This window comes from Aulonocara sp. 'chitande type north' Nkhata Bay, linkage group LG23, assembly GCF_057382095.1.
Source record: "Aulonocara sp. 'chitande type north' Nkhata Bay isolate Kocher_YH1m ecotype deep benthic linkage group LG23, A_spYH_male_GT1.1, whole genome shotgun sequence".
Classification (NCBI taxonomy): domain Eukaryota; kingdom Metazoa; phylum Chordata; class Actinopteri; order Cichliformes; family Cichlidae; genus Aulonocara; species Aulonocara sp. 'chitande type north' Nkhata Bay.
Genome location: NC_141365.1, coordinates 43,539,777 through 43,560,636, shown reverse-complemented (window position 1 = coordinate 43,560,636; position 20,860 = coordinate 43,539,777). Strand labels below are relative to the sequence as shown.

The window sequence follows — 20,860 nt, the reverse complement described above, 5'->3', positions numbered from 1 at the left end:
CTCAAAAGCAAGAACATACAGCTTGTAGTGCTGAGTGAAAACAAATATGTTCAAATTATACATTTTCACAATTTATTATCAAATGGTCAGAATTTCAAAGTAGTTTTACATGACGCCATGGACCTCCATCTCTCTGGCTCAAAGACAAAGGCCAAGAGCAAGAAAAAAACAAGAGGATGCAATGACAGAAGAAGCTGTGTCAACACACAGCTTCGATGGAAATGATGATGCAGCTTCAATAAGTGGTGCAAAAGTTAACATGAACGGTGCTCTGAGCTGAAACTGCTTTGCAGCTCCCAAAAAAGTTGATTCTGAAAACGTTACATCCAGATGAAGAGAATCAAAGTTTTCGTTACATGGATGATTGAGCAGCGTTTGATTAAATGAACAATAACTGCTCTTATTTGAATAAAGGAAAAAAATGAGTACAACATAATATCTGAACAGAGATATATCGGACCATGAAAGAACTTTCTGCAGCCATTAACAAACACCAGAATAAACACCCCGAGGCTGCTTTTATTGTTGCTGGCGACTTCAACCACACCAACTTAAAGACAGTCCTCCCCAGATTCCACCAACATGTCTCCTGCCACACCAGAGGAGACAAGACTTTAGACCATGTGTATTCCAACCTGGCTGGAGCCGTTTCTGGTCACCACCCAGAAACGGATCACCATGTACCCCAACCAGAAGCCTTGGATGAACCGGGATGTTCGTCTCCTCCTGAAGGCCCGCAACACCGCCTTTAGGTCAGGAGATGCACACGCCTACAGCACAGCCAGGGCTAATCTAAAGAAGGGCATCAAAAAAGCCAAACACCATTATAAAAAGAAGGTAGAAGAACACTTCTCCAACTCCAACCCCCGACGCATGTGGCAAGGACTCCAGACCATTACAGACTACAGGACCACCAAACCCTCCCCCGCATCCTCTGATGTCTCCTTCCTCAACGAGCTCAACAACTTTTATGCTCGTTTTGAGCGAGGGAACCCCACAACCACAACCAAAGCAGACATGACGCCAGACCACCAACCTCTGACTCTCTCCCCCACCGATGTAGGAGCGGTGCTGAGCAGGATCAATGTCCACAAGGCTGCAGGTCCCGATGGCATCCCCGGGTGTGTTCTCAGAGCGTGTTCTGGGGAGCTTGCAGGAGTGCTCACAGACATATTCAATCTGTCCTTGGCCCACGCTGTGGTACCAGCCTGCTTCAAATCCACCTCCATCGTCCCGATACCCAAAAACTCCAACCCATCTTGCCTCAATGACTACCGCCCAGTAGCACTCACCCCCATCATCACTAAGTGCTTAGAGCAGCTGGTCCTAGCACACTTCAAATCCTGTCTCCCCCCCACCCTGGACCCCCACCAATTCGCATACCGCCAGAACAGGAGCACAGAGGATGCAGTCTCCATCGCACTGCACTCTGTCCTCTCACACCTGGACAACAACAACACCTACGCCAGAATGCTGTTTATAGACTTCAGTTCAGCATTCAATACAATCCACCCCTCACAACTCATCAAGAAACTGACAGACCTGGGCATCAGTTCCCTCATCTGCAAATGGTTACTGGACTTCCTGACCAACCGCCCCCAACATGTCCGGCTGGATAACCACTGCTCATCTACCATCACAATGAACACCGGTGTACCACAAGGCTGTGTGATGAGCCCTTTCCTCTACTCCCTCTTCACCCACGACTGCAGACCTGCTGATGGTTCCAACACCATCATTAAGTTTGCAGATGACACCACGGTGATTGGCCTCATCAGTGACAACGATGAGGCCGCCTACAGGGAGGAAGTGGATCGTCTGGCTGAGTGGTGCGACAGAAACAACCTGCTGCTTAACACCGAGAAGACCAAGGAGCTCATCGTGGACTACAGGAGGAATGCTGACCCACATCCACCCATCCACATTAAGGGGACGGCTGTGGAGCGTGTGAGCAGCTTCAAGTTCCTGGGAGTCCACATCTCCGAGGATCTCACCTGGACGACCAACTGCTCCAAGCTGGTCAAGAAGGTTCATCAGCGCCTCTTCTTCTTGAGGACTCTGAGGAAGAACCACCTGTCCTCAGACATCCTGGTGAACTTCTATCGTTGCACCATCGAGAGCATCCTGACCAACTGTATAACAGTCTGGTACGGGAACTGCTCTACCTCGGACCGGAAGGCGTTGCAGAGGGTCGTGAAAACTGCCCAGCGCATCGCCGGAGCACCACTTCCTGCCATAAAAGACATCTACAGGAAGCGGTGTCTGAAAAGGGCTGGGAAAATCATCAAAGACCCCAGTCACCCATCACATGGACTCTTCACCCTCCTGCCCTCTGGGAGGCGCTACAGGAGCCTCCGGACTAAGACCACCAGGTACCGGAACAGCTTCTTCCCCACAGCTGTCAGACTCCTGAACTCTGCCTCCTGACATCTGACCCACGTTAACATATGGACTGAACATACACACACCCACAATGGACAACTGTACCCTCAAACACACAATAATAACATGGACTGAACCACCACTCACAACCACTAGCACTTTATATAGCCTCTGTAGAAACTATCTACACCCTCACTTATCTTAACTGCACTACTGTATAGCTCTGTGTAAATAATCATTCTGTACATTCGATAATCTTTAACCCTACAACTGTTTACAACTTGCATAGTTCACATTTCTGTATAGCTGTATATCTCAGATTTCTGTAAAGTTATTTATTTCATATTCTGTATAGTTTTTCATATTTATATCCTGTTCATATCCTGTACATAGCTTGTACTCACTACAGCCTGTACATACTTATAGTTATAGAATATTCACAACATACTTCAATCTGAGTACATTATAACATACCATAATAGACCCATTTCTGTAATATACTCACATATCTATATTATTGCTAATATATATTGTAATATATCTATATCACTAAAGCACTTCTGGATGGATGCAAACTGCATTTCGTTGCCCTGTACCTGTGCATGTGCAATGACAATAAAGTTGAATTCTATTCTATTCTATTCTATATAACATGTGCTAAATTAACATTCACTGAGCCAGCCACTTGTTTGCATGAGATCTGAGACACTGGAAGCAGCAAAACAGCTTGTAACATGTTGTTATGTTTGATTCAGGTGGACTAAAGAGTCTAATACGGGTAAACTATTAATGATATCAATAAATGAAAGACTGCAGTCCACTTTAGCTAACTAAAGATCCAGAGGAGGCAGAGCATTAACAAGAACACTGTCAGTGTCTGTGTGTCATGGTTCTGGGTCTTTGTCCCAGTGTTTTGTGTTGATGGACTTTTGAATGTTGCTTCATCATTATTGTTGTGTTCTTATACTGACTGAAGTTTCCTAGTTTACTTTTCCTGCATTCGTGAATTTTCTGATTATTGTTTTTTCTGTGTCTCCTGTGGATGTCAGTCTTGTTGTCACGTAATGTCTGTCATAGAGTTCGTCTCTGTGTTCTGTCCTCGGCGTCCCCTTAGTGTCCCCAGCCCGTCTTGTGTCTCCCTCTCTTTGTGTCTTAGTGCTGTCTCTGGGTTTTGTCTCCTTTACCTGTTTCCAGTGTCCCTCTCTTTGTGTGTTGTCCTTGTCTCCTCAGTCCGTCGTGTGTTCCCATGTTTGTTTATTTCCATCCTAGTGTCAAGCTCATGTGTCCTTATCTCAGTCTCTGTGTTCGTGCTACTTCTTGTCTTATTTTGATAATCCTAGTCTGTGTTCCCATGTTTGTCCACTCCCGGATCACCCCTCAGTGTATATACTGTATCTGCTTTCCTCTGTCCTTTGTCAGAGTGTCTGTTCACCTACCCCCTGTGTCTCCATATTCCCAGTGTTCAAGGTTTCCGAGTATTTTCCCAGTTTAGGTTTTCATGGTTGGTTCTGTTTGCTACTCAGCCAGAATAAACAGCTCGCTCTTTTTAAAAGTAGGCTCCAGAATGGATGATGGCATGTTCGCATGTCTTTATGCAACACTGAGTGTGCTGAACTAAAGGTAGGCCTAGTTTCATTTTCATGGTCATTATTATCAAGACAATGATTACGCCTTATTCTGATTATTTCTCCCTTTTGGAGGTGTAACGTTTACATGAGGGGTGTAGGAACATTTCCCCCTAAATATTTTTAGATACATTTTTGTTGAAGTCACAGTTTTTGTCGTATTGATGATGCAGCTAGAATAAGTGCTTTTAAATAAAAGAATAACCATTCAAAGTGCTCAGTGGTGAAACTGTAACTCTTTCAGAGTTTGACAGCTGGACAAGTGATGCCGTATTTAAAGAAACATGAGATGAGTGCAGCATATTATCTGAACAGAGATCATTCAATGAGCAAGAATAAACACTGAAAGAGAAACACTTCACTGTTGATTATCATATGAAGTCTAATGAAAGCTGTTAATCTGTTAATATCCTGTTAATCTGCAAATACAGAACATGCGACTTTAAAGCATCCAGCAAAGTGATAACTGTCCTCTGCCCACTAAGTAGTGACTCTACAAAAGATTATTTTCAATATCATCTTTATATTATATTTAGTTATTCTCCAGCGCAACAATGTAAGGAGCTCTGTGATTGGTTAGGAAAGGACAGACTGGCCACCTGGATTTTTCTTCACTGCACATTGATCCATAGCTTTGCTCTGTAAAGGCTAACAAAGTGCTTTTGCTTTACAAAGACATTCAGCGTCGGTATTCACTCTTTTAAAATGCCACTGAACACTGGAGTGAAATGGAGCCCTGATCCTCAGAGTTTTATTGTTGCTAACATTTCTTATAGATAGCACAGATAGTGCCCCACTGCAGTAATCACTCATGTCTAGATATTCCTGTCAAAAAGGAGTTTTTCCTCCCCACTGTAACATGGCAAACATAGCAAACGGATAAACCAGCTGAAGCTTCAGACAGCCGTCAGACAGTGAAACACTGCCATCTGCTGGACTCCAATAACAAAGACGCTGCTTTGACGGGTGAGGGAGTTTCAACAAGTCTGCAACGACTCAAGCATCAAACTACAGAACTATTATAGCGGACATGGTGCTCTAATGACTGCTTCATTAACGCAGGTCAGAAAGGATCAAACATGTCAATAAATTATAAAACACAAAACGTCTCTTATTGCCCAGGGCTCAGGAAGTGAGTGTGTTCCTTATAGCCTATTAAACCTTAGCAGGTTATTTTGATGTGTTACAGATGAAACAGCTATCCAGTAACATTCAGCTACAAAAATGCTTTTTTATAATTACTTTTTTTACAGCTTCGCACTTTTACACAAGTTTTATCATCAGTGTCACAATGGCTGCTGCTAAAATTGAGTACAAGCTATTTGTTGGCCTGATTAAAGGTCTTGATGCGTGCTCAATCATCCAGGGAAGTAAATCTCCAAAAGTTGATCCTGTTCTTCTGGACGTAGCGTTTTCAGTCAGAGAAACCAGCCGACTGAAGGAACAATGGGCTGGGAGGTCAGTTCCTTAATCATGATTATGCAAATTCTCATGACCATTGATCAACAACCACTGATCAATGGTCTTGAGTACCATTCACAGAGAGTTGGAGAACGGCTGCAATCACAGCATTGTAAGATGGTGACAGATGTACCCTTAGGCCCCCTCCTTGATTCAGAGAGGGTCTTTCCCTTTTCACGTAAATGGCCTCCTTGACTCCGCCCTCAAACCAGCGTTCATTGCAGTTATTGTTGACAATCACATTGTATCGTGTAACCATCCAGCTCACATATTCAATGTAAATGATTTGTTGAACTCAAGACATGATGAATGTTCCTGCATTAAAACACATCCAGCCTAGTGTTCTCACTCTCCCTAAATGGATCTGTTACATTAGTGATATGTGGGAGTTGTGTTTCAGTCTTTTCCACATGAGGACATTTACATTTAGTTTTTGCTTTACTGATGAGTGGCTGGTTAACCTGCAGTGGTTGAAGTATGTGTCGGTCGTCTGGAAGAGTAGGTGTAGAAGACGTCTTTAATGAATGTAATGCTCTGAAGGTGTCAGTGATTACTGTGAATTCATTATAAAAGTGGATTTCAGTGAATAAAGACAGGCCCTCATGGTGAAGCTCAGGAGTCCATAAAGTGTAACAGGAGAGCTGTGTCATACTTTCAGAGATTTTACATGAGCCAGTCTTTCAAAAAAATACATAAATAAATAATTCATTCATTCATCCACAGGAAACACAATGCTCATATCTGAAAGTAAACTCTGATATATATCCCCGACTAGCGTTACTACTAAATAAATGACTAAATATATAAAGACACTCTCCAGAAGAAGAAGTTAAAGGGATTTTATTTATTGTACAAGCAATATCTTCATAAGAATTACAAATTCTGCAGACATATTACCTTCTTACTGAACCTGAATAACTCACACACAGACGTGTCTGCTGCTTATCTTTGTTCAAACATGATGTTTTATCTTCTCTTCAAAACACATTACTCATCTTTCTGGCATCGTGTTACATGAAAACACCTGCATTCTACCTGTGTCATTGTACCACAAAGACAATGATTGCAACACTGTGCTTGCAAAATAGAAGAAATAAGACGACCAGCAAATACATAAAAGATGGTAAAAGTGATTCCATCTTTGTGTCTCCTCCCATTGTTTCCCCAGTCTGTCTAGTTCCCATATTCCCAGGACACCGCTGGACAACAAGTGGGTATTCCAAGACTGAGAGACAGCCAGAGTTGGCAAAAGATCAGACATTCTTAAGTAGAAGTAAAAATACTATTGTTCCAGTGAAAGTTAAAGTACTGATTCAACTTCATTACTCAGCTAAAGCAAAAAAGTACAGGCTCGAAGCGCTTACAGAGAAAAGCATACAACAGAATGCTGATCGCGGCAGTAACACACACTTGGAGGAGAGGCTCCAGCCGTCCATTCCAGCCCTATCCCTAACATTAACTCTAACCGTAACTTTAACCTTAACCCTATCAGGTCTTGTTTTACAAAGCAATTCATGATTAGAACAAAAAACACATTTACACATACCGATGATTTGTCACATAGCATCGTTACCTGTTGGGATGAGAACGTGTTGTTTCCAGAACACCACAAATTGGGGTGTCTGTAGCTCAGGTAGAGCAGGAAACCTACTAATCAGAAAGTTGCTGGTTCAATCCCCGCCTGCTCCAGCCTGCATGCCAAATATCCTTGGGCAAGACGCTAACCCCAAGTTGCTCTCCGATGCATCCATCGGGAGGATGAATGCGTATTAATGTTAGATAGAAAGCACTTACAGAGAAAAAGCATAGAAAAAAGTGAGTGCATGAATGAGGCAAGTTGTAGAGAGTAGAAAGGTTTTATACAAGAACCAGTTCATTTACCGTTATATTTTAGTTTTATTTTCAGTTCTGTACTTTTTACATGTAATATTGATTCATTAGATTGACTACATGTATTAGACCTAACTTGCTGACAGCAAATTTAAACGACCGTAATAATTTATTTTCAGCGTCTGAAATATTTATTTAGTTTGTTTTTTGTTTTCTTTTTGGCTCCTGATATTAGTCAACTACTATTTGTCAATGTTGAACTAATAATGAATCTAAGAAAAGGTATTTGTCACGGTTGGCCAGCGTCAACCGTGGGGATGTGAGGAAGGAGGAGCCAGGCACGGAGCTCTGAATGCAAGCAGTGCGTTTATTTACAGTGAATGGAAAATAACAATAAATCCGCAGTGCGTTCCCGACTCCCGTGAAATGTCCTCTTCCCAGTGCTAGTGTTCCTTGTCTCCGCTCCTCAGTGTCTGAGCACCCCGTGCTCGCTGCCCTCTCGTCTCCACGCTTCTCCTGGGGAGATAACAAACAGGCAGCCGTAAGACACATACAATGCGGCAGACTATCCGTACTGACTGGCCGAGAGACTAACGTGAAGTCACGCAATGATCCAGCGTCAGAGAGAGCGCCACCGCATTCTTAAGTAGCTCCTCCGACAAGGCTTGATCAGCTGTGTGATGGTCTTCAGGTGTGGCCAACCACCTGGCAGGGCCACACCCACCAGGCCTGAAGGTGCTCTCAGAAACTCCGGCATCCACACACACACACACACACACACACACACACACACACACACACAGATATACCTGCAAGCAGGGAGAACGAGGGACAGCACACCAAAAACACACATGTCCATAACTGCTGGGTCGTTTAGACTCCTGAGCTGTGCACGAGGGGTCGAACACCCACTGGAAGGCCGGGCACTTGTTTTCAACCGTAATATACCTGATGTGCTCAGGTAACCTGTAGCGCCATGAAACCACTGTCACACCAGGGCGCATAAAAAATGATGCTTTAAGAGACTGATGGGATCGGGCAGCAGGGAAAACATCCACAAAATGCTACTTTCAGTTTTTAAGTAGAGTCATTACATGCTTGTTAAAAGCAAACTCTCATATAGTTTTTAATGTGCTTCTTTCATTACAATGACTAGATAAAGAATGTGGCACTGTCTCTATTTAACACTGGCTACCCCAAAATGTTTCCAAACCTTCAACCGTAACTTTCAGTGAGAGATTTTTAGATACGGTTATTGAAGCTGTGGGATTAATTTTTTAAGTAACACGAGACGAGAGGCAGCAGCATACACACAGAGCATCAGTGATAGAAAGCTAGGCTAACATAGGGTAGCTACCTGTTCAAGGAGAAACATGTATAGGCCCATCTCAAGTGCCAGTGAACATCTAAATGATTCAGGGAAGACTTTGGAGAAAGTGCTGTGGGGAGATGAAACGAAATTCCAATTATGTGGCTTTAACTGACCTTTTGAAATAGGAGTGTGATGCAAAAAATAGCATCCCCGCAGTCAAGCAGAGAGATGGAAACATTATGATGTGGGCTACAGGACGACTTAGTCGGGGTTCCAAGCAGTCAGGAAATGTGACATCGTCAGACTGCAGGCCACGGATTGGCTTTTGTCTTTCACTAAAATCAAAACTGCAGTTTTTTTAAAACCCTGCAACAAGGCAAATAGCTGCACAACACCGTGGTTTCCAAGTGTGACAAAAAGCCACAGATACATCATCGCTGCGACGTCTTCCTTTGTTGTGGCATTCGTGTTGCTCATAAATGACAACATGGACATCGGGCCGCTTTGCTGTAATGACCCCACGCACATTAGGTGGTACTTGATTGTAATGGAAAATGAGTCACAGCAAGCTGATCTGAGTATGTACTAATGGAGAAGTGCTATAAGATCACGGAGTGGTCTAGTCAGTCTCCAGACATCAGTACTGTAGAAAATCTGTGGAGGGAGCTGAAGTTTCAACTTTCCAAGTGGCAGTCAAGAAACTTACAGGATTTAGAGAGTTTCTGTAAGGAGCAGAGGGTTAATGTTTGTGTGTCCTCACTGTAAAGACTGCAGGTTACTGGAGCGTGTCGTGTCATGTTTCCTGTTGCTCTGAGGTGCATCCAACAAATACACAAATCATTTACCACTAATAATAACACCTCCCCCACTTAAGTGTGTTCAACAGGAAGCTAAAGACTGGTGCTGTTAAAGTGTTCAAAAAACAGCAGGAGCTCGGTGTGAGGCCACAGTGGGCCAAAAAACACAAGATGACCTCCAGCAAGGACAAAATGTATCTGGACGTCTCTGTGAGCATCTGTCTCACTGTGTAAGTGTAGCACAGTGTCTGTGTGTGCATGGCTGGGCAAGAGAAACAGCACAACTGAAAGCCAGCACTCAGACGAGGACCCGGTGCATCGTCTGTCTCATCTCAGCCAGTTTACTTACAAACTCTTTAAGTTTGAATTTTAAAGCCGACAATGTGCACAGGGCAGTGATATTTCAAATGAAGGTAAACTATTCCAATCTCTGCAGCCCCAATTGTGTATCACACACACACTAAGTTCTCCTCCTGCCTTCAGCCCAACCGTTGAGCGCGATGACAAATAGAGCCGCAGAATTTTGCTGCTGTGTAATTAAATTGAGACGTGGGGTCAAAATTCCCACCTAGATTGAGTGAGATGAAATAGAAATCGGCTCTCCTCTAACTGACTTTATAGAAATAATTACATCAGCTGCATTTATAACTGTTATTAAATAACAGCAGCACACGAGAACTAAAGTGTAATCCCAGCACATTTCGCTTCGCTTGCACTGATTCTTTAGAGATGACGACCGTGGTGGGTAATTAAGGGCAAACAATATACAAGTGGCGTGAAAAATGGAGGCTGCATTACCTTTCCAAAGCTTCCTTTCCCGATGGCCCGCAGTATCTGGAAGTGGTCAAAGTTTACTGTGGAGAAAATGAGAAGCAGTTAGTGAGAACGTGTCAGTTTGAGCTGAGCTATAAAACAGGGAACATGACATGTACAGCACTGTGCAAAAGTCTTGAGCCATCCCTCATTTGCTTCCAGGGATCCGGACTTCCCTGTAATCTTTAAAGTGGTATTAAGGAATAGCTCTCCAGGCTTTTTAAAGTGTTTCTGATTTTTAATCCAGGGCTTGTATTTGTCCACTTTTTGTCTGTTAAGACCCTTCACACTAATCTCTGAAACATTCAAACATAAACAGACACCTAAGTCACGGAAAGGACCACAAAACTTAACAAAGAACCAATTTTAAATTGTATCTGTACACATTTACTTGCAGCCTATTGCAAAAAAACAAAAGCCCACATCATTTGTTCTCACTTCTTTAGTTGAAGAATGCAGTTAATAACACCGTTAACACAGACTGACCTGGCAAAACACGAAAAAATAAGGGGGTGGTTCAAGACTTTTGCTCGGTACTGTATGACAAATGCAAATGTGCACTTCACAATGTATCGCTGCACTTCGGCAGTACTGTGAAGATCAAATGTTTTTTCCTTCCCGATGCATGTGAAAGGTTAAGACTTACATCTCCAAATGTACTGGAACTGATTTGAACCAGAGGACTCAGCCACACTGTTACTATGTACTGCATAAACACGTTTACCGATGAAGGTAAATCAGACGCTGTCCTGACTGTGTGGCTAAATTTTGTGCTGAAAGCATCAAATCAATTGAATATGATTAACTTGCTATGAGAGGTTTTTACTCCAAGTGTGACTTTTTCTGGCTTCATACACCTTTCAGGGTCAAATTCAAGCACTTTGTAAGCACGTTTAATGTCCATTTTCAACATTTTCCAGCACATTACCATAAAAAGGATGCATATTTCACTTCGCATCACCTGAGTAAGACCACGTGAAAGGCCAAATTAATAAGTCTTCTCATCAGATATTGATGCTTCTTTCTTATGTGACACAAAAAACAGGAGGAGACAGATCTTTGCTTGTGTTGTTTTTTAAGTTCATTCATTCAAAACTAACTGTAAGACGCTTAACTACATTGCAGTCTGTGTTATTGTTGTAGACCTAATTATCACCTTTAAAGTGTTTGTGCTAATAACATCATGTAGAGTAAGACAGGCATAGAGAACAGCACTGACTGGGAGAGGCTTTGAACACATGACATACTCAGATCAATTCAACACTTTAGACTTTAAAAATGCACAAGCGTCTTTCAAAAACCCATTTATTTAATCTATCATCATTGATATTATTATGTACAGTTAGAATGTACTGTTCATCTCCCTTAAATAAACAGGCAGCCTTAAAGTGTGAAATAGTCACTTGTCTACTGTCTCAGTGGCTGATAGTGCCCCACAGGCCTCAATGTCAGCTTGAAGCCATTATGTTTCAATTGTTTAATGAGAAACAGATTTTGAATGAAAGCGAGGAAACTTCGCTAGCACAAAAAAGTGCCTATTCTTTCTTCCCATATGGTTCAGTCATATTACCGTCATTTCCCCCTAAGCTGTTCCCAAAGACACCAGGTTAATACTTGAAAAGGCTGCAGCGATACACAAAAATATCATCAATATTCTGTTTACTTGGTGACAACGTCGCTTTTAGCCTTCAATCAGAAAGCCTGACGTTGGCTAGTTAAGCATCGGGCTAACGTTTAACGCTTTCACTTGAGGGAAGTAACTCGTATTACTGCTACTGCTGTGTAATCTTGGTTCAATTCACAGCATATTCTACAAGTTACCCTGCAATAACTAACTGTTAGAATAGCGCCACCGTATTGTATCGCACTGAGTGCACTTCAATCCTTTGTCCCGCGAGTTTGCTAGCTAGCAAAATAATAATACCAATTTTAAACAAATAACATGTGTAACGTACACACTCGAGAAAATTATTTACTAGTACTTACGCAACTCCCCCGTTGTGAAAACGTACAAATCCTTCTTGTATTTTTCGTTTTCCAGCAAACACTCATTAAAACGGCCTCCAGGCACATTAGCGCACTCACCCCCGACTGATCAGGGAGGGGGTGGGGGGTCACACACTGAAACAGACTAACGTGCAGAGGTACAGCCCAGGCAGACAAATGTTGCTTTTAGACTTTGCGACTCGTTTTATTTCTCTATCTGATAAGAAAACTATTCAATCAGATAGTTCTTTGTAGTGAATGAAATACGGTTACAGTTTCAAGAAGTTTTAAGCACCAAATCCGAAATCCAAGCACTGCAATATTAAAATCCAATTCAATTTCTTGTTTGCTCCGAAATCTACGACATGACTATATACAGAAAAGCTTGACGTGGTATGCAAAAAAAACCCCGAAGACAATACAAATACAAATACATGAACAAAAAATGTTTTAACTGTCAGTTATGTCATTTTAAAATTTTCCAAAACTAACATTTTCTTTGATTGACTGATATTAAATTGATTAGGGTCAAGTTTACTGTGAACAATATTACACAAACAAGCACGTGTGTGCGCATGCGCACATATTAGAATCCCTTCGATCGCTTCTCATATGTGCGCATGCGCACATATTAGAATCGCTTCGATCGCTTCTCATATGTGCGCATGCGCACATATTAGAATCGCTTCGATCGCTTGTGACGTGATAACTTTGCTTTGATCCTTTCTGACGTCATAACTTTGCTTTGATCCAAAACCTATAAATAGAAGCGCTCACCTGTTACTTTATGCTTAACGGACGTTGACCTGCAGCAACTAAAACCCTTTTGAGAAGTTTTGAGAGCAATTTACGAGAGAAACCAAAACAAGTTCAGTTTTGTTTCTCACCAATTCACAGCGCAAACAGACACATTACACCATGTCAGCCAACCCATCCTTCGGCTCAGATGAGCTTGGAATATCTAAAGGGACCATTTTGGGAGATCACCACATGGTGGAGGCTTTCCTTGGAGAAGGAAGCTTTGGTGTTGTAACCAGATGTCGCGATACAAAAAACAACAAAACTGTTGCTGTTAAAGTCAACAAGAGCGACCCTGAAATTCTGCTCCAGGCAAAACTGGAAATTTTCATCCTGGAGCAGCTACGACGCTTGGATCCAGACAGGTGCAACATTGTGGAATGGAACGGCTATTTCCTCGATGGAGAGCGCATTTGCCTGAATTTTGAACTCCTCGACCAAAGCCTGTCAGACTACATAGGGGACCGGAATAACCAAGGTCTCCCAATGAGAGAAATCAGGCCAATTTTGCATCAGCTTGCAAATGCTCTATTCCACCTGGGTTCTGTGGGAATAGTGCATGCTGACCTCAAACCTGTCAACATCATGGTTGTGAACCGCAGTGAGTCTCAAGTCAGAGTCAAACTTATAGACTTTGGCATCGCATGTAACACCTCTGCAGTGATTCCTGGTGACTGTGTGGGGACAATTGGTTATTGTGCACCTGAGATTATGCTTGGCACTCCATATGATGAAGCAATTGACATGTGGTCTCTAGGGCTGGTAGCTGTGGAGCTTGCTACAGGGGTGCCTCTCTATCCTGGGGAAGACGATTATGACGTTTTGAAATTCATAATTGAAACCCAGGGTCAGCTACCAGATCATCTCCTAGAGTCTGGCTTGTACACTGACAGCTATTTCATCGAGGATAACCACAAGGAACAGCGCTGGACATTTAAGACCCCAGAACAATTTCAATATGAGACAGATTATCGATCCAAGGAAACTCGATCGATAAAACTTAAGTGTCTCGATGACCTCGAACAACTGCTGAAAGTTAGGCGAGGACCGGAAAATGGCCAATCATTATTTGTAAGGCTAATCAAAGAAATGTTGGCCTTGGATGCAAATCAGCGCATAACACCCTCGGAGGTTCTGAAGCATCCCTTTTTCCACCCTGGCCTCTCAAGGACAACCCCCTGCACTGACATGAATAGTACAGGGGGAGAACTCCTTGTGCTCTCTCAGCAGCCTTCAAGCTGGAAAAGTCATGGATCGCAAAAATTCAGCTGCAGTTTCCAAAACTCAGTTGAATTTCCTCAAAAAGGAGACATCAACACCTCAGCCAACCCATCTGCCTCTGAAGATGATCTTCAAATAACGGAAGGGACCATTTTAGGAGATCACCACGTGGTAGAGGCCTTCCTTGGAGAAGGAGGCTTTGGTGTTGTAACCAGATGTCGCGATACAAAAAATAACAAAACTGTTGCTATTAAAGTCAACAAGAGCGACCCTGAAATTCTGCTCCAGGCAAAACTGGAAATTTTCATCCTGGAGCAGCTACGACGCTTGGATCCAGACAGGTGCAACATTGTGGAATGGAACGACTATTTCCTCGATGGACAGCGCATTTGCTTGAATTTCGAACTGCTCGACCAAAGCCTGTGGGACTACATTGGGGACCGGAATAACCGAGGTCTCCCAATGAGAGAACTCAGGCCAATTTTGCATCAGCTTGCAAATGCTCTGTTCCACCTGGGTTCTGTGGGAATAGTGCATGCTGACCTCAAACCTGGAAACATCATGGTTGTGAACCGCAGTGAGTCTCCCGTCAAAGTCAAACTCATAGACTTTGGCCTCGCATGTCCTGCTTCTGCAGTGATTCCTGGTGACTGTGTGGGGACAACTGGTTATTGTGCACCTGAGGTTATGCTTGGCATTCCATACCACGAAGCAATCGACATGTGGTCTCTGGGGCTGGTAGCTGTGGAGCTTGCTACAGGGGTGCCTCTCTATCCTGGGGAAGACGATTATGATGTTTTAAAATTCATAATTGAAACCCAGGGTCAGCTACCAGATCATCTCCTAGAGTCTGGCTTGTACACTGACTGCTACTTCATCGAGGATAACTACAACAAACAGCGCTGGACATTTAAGACCCAAGAACAATTTCAATACGAGACACATTATCGATCTAAAGAAACTCGATATATAAAACTTAAGCGTCTCGATGACCTCGAACAACTGCTAAAGGTTAGGCGAGGACCGGAAAATGGCCAATCATTATTTGTAAGGCTAATCAAAGAAATGTTGGCCTTGGATGCAAATCAGCGCATAACACCCTTGGAGGTTCTGAAGCATCCCTTTTTCCACCCTGGCCTCTCAAGGAGAACCCCCTGCACTGACATGAATAGTACAGGGGGACAAAACCTTGTGCTCTCTCAGCAGCAATCATCGTTTGGGTGGCCAGAATTCTAGGGGAGCTAGAAATTCTTGTGGAAAAAAAGCCCAAAACAATAACATCAACAAAAACAACCAATGAATGTGGTCTTAAACTTGGGCACAATTTGGCTTGAAATCCATCAACTAATCTCTCAATATTCAAAGCGGAGCAGCAGACAACTTACCATCACATCAGTCCTTCAATCAGACCTACAACAAACGTCTTCAGTCTCTCACCCCAACCGGTCGCAGCAGATGGCCGCCCCGACCTGAGCCTGGTTCTGCCGGAGGTTTCTTCCTGTAAAAAGGGAGTTTTTCCTTCCCACTGTCGCCAAAGTGCTTGCTCATAGGGGGTCATATGATTGTTGGGTTCTCTGTATGTATTATTGTAGGGTCTACCTTACAATAATACATACAGCCTTGAAGTGACTGGTGATGTGATTTGCTGCTGAATCAATTCGGAACTAATTGGAAATCTGGATATTAATTAAATAAACCTGCTTTGACCATCAATTAATTGTTCTTTGAAATTCTTTATAAATATATAAATATAGTGCCACTCTTCTACTGTTTAAATTGCAACTGTTTCAAACTGACTAATTTATTCATACACTTGAGCATAAACACACGCACAGTAAATGGCCTGTATTTGTACAGCGCTTTACTTAGTCCCCAAGGACCCCAAAGAGCTTTACACTACATTCAGTCATTCACACATTCACACACACATTCACACACTGGTAATGGCAGCTACATTGTAGCCACAGCTGCCCTGGGGCGCACTGACAGAACATTGCAGAACCTTCAGCACCTCGTATGAAAAATATTTGACTGTGTGTATGCTTTTAGCGCTGTTTGGATTTGAGAAAATCTAAAATAAATTGAAATTTGTCTTTAGAAATTGTTTTATACATTTCAGTGGTATATTATGCATACAATAGGACATCTATTTAGATTTACATCTTCCACAGAAAAAACTGCACATTACTGAAACTTAGTATACTGGACTTTGTTGTTGTCCCACACAGGTTCAATTTCGAGTGGTAGATGGCTCAGTGCTCAGTCAACCAAGATTTTATGATAGTGGGCACAATGAGGTAGATAAGCTGCTTGTAAACAGTACTTTTATGCTCTCTTTTTCCATTTGGATAAGAAAGAAAGAACCAGGAAACAAAGGCAAACAAATAATCTCTGCCTTTATCCCAGATTCACATTATAGGAACAGCTGCTCAATGACCACTGTAGTCTTTGCTTACTGCACTTTTATCTACATCTATGCAAAGTGATCCACTACACCTACTTTTACAGTTAAATCGTTTTATGAGCACTCATGCCATTTTAATCTGAGTTTCTACTCAAATACAATCAGTAAAGAAAAACACAGTCTGTGACGTTTGTTTTGAAGGAAAAGGTATTCCCTGCAAATGTTTATCTGTGTGAGACTATTCAGAAAACAGTAATTTTCAGCTACTGTATAGCTCTGTGTAAATAATCATTCTGTACATTCGATAATCTTTAATCCTACAACTGTTTACAACTTGCATAGTTCCCATTTCTGTATAACTGTATATCCCAGATTCTGTAAAGTTATTTATTTCATATTCTGTATAGTTTTTCATATTTATATCCTGTTCATAGCCTGTACATAGCTTGTACTCACTACAGCCTGTACATACTTATAGTTATAGAATATTCACAACATACTTCATACCGTGTACATTATAACATACCATAATAGACCCATTTCTGTAATATACTCACATATCTATATTATTGCTAATATATATTGTAATATATCTATATCACTAAAGAACTTCTGGATGGATGCAAACTGCATTTCGTTGCCCTGTACCTGTGCATGTGCAATGACAATAAAGTTGAATTCTATTCTATTCTATTCTATTTTGTTTTATAGGTGAGACACTTGGCCTCTTTTTTCCTTGTTCTACGTTTGTCTTTTGTCCGATTACTCTGGAACACAAGATAGAAAATTGATATTCTCATGTTAAAAATATAGAAAAAGGATTTTATCACCCATAAATGTTAACTTCTCATGCCTCTTAGCACAAGCAGGAGCAGAAGCGCCCTCTGCAGTTTTTGTGTGGAAGTGCAAAAGCTTACAGCACCTGGTATTCCCAGGCGGTCTCCCATCCAAGTACTGACCAGGCCCGACCCTGCTTAGCTTCCGAGATCAGACGAGATCGGGCGTGTTCAGGGTGGTATGGCCGTAAGCGAAAGTAAAGCTGTGAAAAAGACCTTTTATTGGTGGCAAATGTCTCACAGTTTGATCTATATTATTGTGCTAAACTTCATATGTTACAGCGACAACATGCAAACCTTCGTTATTACAGTTTTTTCTGATTGCTTAAGCACATTTTTTGTAACTATTGGCTAATTTTGCAAAACTCTTCACACAAATAAGAAAACCTGTCACCCAATCATCAAAACATTGTAGTTCTCTTGCAAAAGCAAACACAGCTAGACTAACTCTTCACACCTTCGTAAAAGTGGTGTTTCCGTATCAAACAGTACACACAAGCCATCATCTACTAAGCACACAACTAACCGATTCTCATTTCAAGATGTCCTTATGGTGCTTGCTACAGTGTAGCGGCTCGAGTTAGGCTGGACCCGTTGGCCAGCTACCCTCAGGGTCACTCCACGGTTGATTACATGGTCCACTATTGTAGCTCTGATGTCATCAGTAATTCTATTTCTTACTCTTCCTACCCTTCCTCTCCCCCCTCCTCATCTTCCTCTCCCCCCTCCTCATCTTCCTCTTGCTCCTCCTTGTCCTTGTCGTCCTCTTCATCCTACTTCTTCACCTCCACGTCCTCTTCCTCGGCCTCCTCTACTTCTCACTCTTTCTGCTCCCTCCATTGTACTCCGCACACACAGCTTACCTGTATCATAGTGCTTAGGCTGATTGCAAAGTGAACGAATTATCTAAAAAAGTTTTCACATGTGAAAGTGTGCCAGACAGTTGGCAAGTTAGTGTTAATGATAGCCATACATGTGTATACTTTTGCTAGGAGTGTGTTGGAAATTTGGTAATTGAGTGTTGTGCAGTGAATTGTGCCTACAGTTTTGCAAAGTGTGTGTTACAAAATTGCAAACTGAGTGCAAAGCAGTTTTTGTGCTTTTAGTTTTGCAAACTCAGTGAGTGGTTTTGCTATAAGTCTGAATAGTTTTAGAGATTGTGCTACAGGAATCACAGTTAGGGTTTAAGCATTCAGAAAAAACTGTAACTGCAGCTTCAAATTGAGCTGCAAAAATGCTTTTCCCGCAGTAACATCACGATAAGAAGACATGTTCGTTGATTACAGCACAGTGTTAAAGTGACAGAGAGCACACGGTGTGTTGGGTCGATTTGGAAGTCCAACATTTTTGTCGTTTGGACATTTTAACTTAAATATAGAAAACAAAAACGTAAGCGTGTATGTGTCATTACAGCATGTATAAAAACGCCGTTTCTGAGCTGACCTTTCGCTTGCGGCCATACCACCCTGAACGCGCCCGATCTCGTCTGATCTCGGAAGCTAAGCAGGGTCGGGCCTGGTCAGTACTTGGATGGGAGACCGCCTGGGAATACCAGGTGCTGTAAGTTTTTGCACTTCCACACACAAACTGCAGAGGGCGCTACTGTTTAGTAAGAAACTTCATGACCTCTCTTCTAATTTTTTGCTTGTGTACCGTTAAAAAATTAAAACAACAATCATCTCTGCAGCTTATTGGAGACACCTTTGTGATTCTGTTGTAGAGCAGAGCAGAGGCAGACATTTGATACACCCGGGGCTTAGCCCTAAAGGGTAGTATGCATCTGGGACTTGGGGGGTGGGGGGGAAGAAATGACTGAAAGATTAATTGGCTCTGTTTTGAGTTCATATTCATATAGGGAAAAATATATCACATGTGCAGGACACCTTAAAGTAGTTTTTTAATTAAGCAGCAAGGCAGAACAAAGTCGGGGCTGTAACAAGACACGAGGACTAAACCCCAATTCAACCAGACCCAGAACTGATCCGGAATTAAAACAGGACTACAACAGTTCAGAAGCAGGACTACTTAGGATTTAACCAAGACAGAACCAGAATCAGAGCTAGATGATAGTAGCACTAAAAATCATCATAGACCTGCACTACACTTATTTTTTAATTCTACCAAAGTCCACTATTTAGATTCAGAAAAGTTTAGATAATTATTTAACCTTGTTGTGCAAACAAGCCTGCAAAACTTAATAAATATAGAATTTGAAAAATAACAAACCTAAAAAGAAACACTAGGTACGAGATACATGAGGACCTATGATACGCTGATACTTTTGGTAAACAACCATTTGACTAACATGTGTGTCTCACCTGCTCTTGTTCATCTCTGTTCTGTCCTCTCCCTCTCTCTCTGTTCCTCTCTCTCCCTCTTTGTGCTGACAATCAAACCAAACACCAACATCATCAAATATACAGTTGAAACCAGATATTTACAAACTCTTCAGATAAAAACAAAAACACTTTTTTAATTGTAACATCAAATCAGACTAAATGTTTATTTTTTATGTTGATAAATATAAAAAACATATTTGTTAACTTTAAGAGTAAAGAGAGAAACTGTCTGTATTTCTTAATTGTAAATGGCACCAAATTATATTCAAACTGAGCCACACTTATGGAGCTCCACAATTCTTTTCCAGGTGTTTTGGTTGACATCTCTTGATGTTCCCATGTCAAAGAAACAGGCTCTGTGTTTTGCCTTATATGCATCCACAGGTGTGCCACCAACCTATCAGAAGCTTCTTCAGCTCAGAATGGAATCGTCTGGAGTTTTCTTATTAATTAACAATAAACTTAGTGTATATGTGCTCCTAAATTTGGTGAAAGTGATAAAAAAGAGACAGCTCTCTCTCTTTAACTAATTCAAAAGATATTTCAATATTTATTTATGCAAAACAAAACAAGTTTACTCTAAATTGATGTTGTACAGTAAAAAAATGTTCTTGTGTTTTCCATAAAGTGTATGTAAATATCTGGTTTCAACTGTGAATATACTGCTGTGTATTGAAATTCCTTTTGTTTTGCATAGAAATATACTGAACAACATACAAAGCATAATATATAAAATAACATCTACCAGAGTTTTTCTTTGAAAGAAGCTCCTTATGTCCAGTATGGTATATCAGTGCATAACTGAAACCGATTTATTTAGCCGTGGAGGGAAACAACTGAAAATATGAAATAAACACACATGTAAGCTAAGACTCTCTAAAGAAACAGCATTGTTGTTGTTCGGCTTTTCATTTCACCTTTTGTTGATTCACTTGAAGAGCAAGTAACGTAATATGGGTCAAGTGATCAGTTTGATATCAATCTTTTGTGATGCACCGTCATATTTACATTATTTGTACAGTACGAATGATTTGCTTTGGAACCTGGTCAAACTTC

The 20,860-nt window shown here is 41.7% G+C and overlaps 1 protein-coding gene and 2 non-coding genes across 3 annotated transcripts; 2 read left to right on the top strand and 1 right to left on the bottom strand.

The window, feature by feature from the left end:
• The first annotated feature begins 12,920 nt into the window (after nt 1–12,920).
• LOC147302570 (uncharacterized) lies at nt 12,921–15,938 on the top strand. The gene has a single exon (XM_086284114.1). It carries the CDS (start codon nt 13,125–13,127, stop codon nt 15,459–15,461), a length of 2,337 nt encoding a protein of 778 aa, XP_086140240.1. The 5' UTR covers nt 12,921–13,124; the 3' UTR covers nt 15,462–15,938.
• Nucleotides 15,939–17,539: 1,601 nt separating this feature from the next.
• Nucleotides 17,540–17,658, bottom strand: LOC147302569 (5S ribosomal RNA). Its single transcript, XR_015127453.1, has one exon. It is a non-coding gene; the product is annotated as a 5S ribosomal RNA (ribosomal RNA).
• A 1,255-nt stretch (nt 17,659–18,913) lies between these two features.
• LOC147302568 (5S ribosomal RNA) lies at nt 18,914–19,032 on the top strand. Its single transcript, XR_015127405.1, has one exon. It is a non-coding gene; the product is annotated as a 5S ribosomal RNA (ribosomal RNA).
• The last annotated feature ends 1,828 nt before the right edge of the window (nt 19,033–20,860 follow it).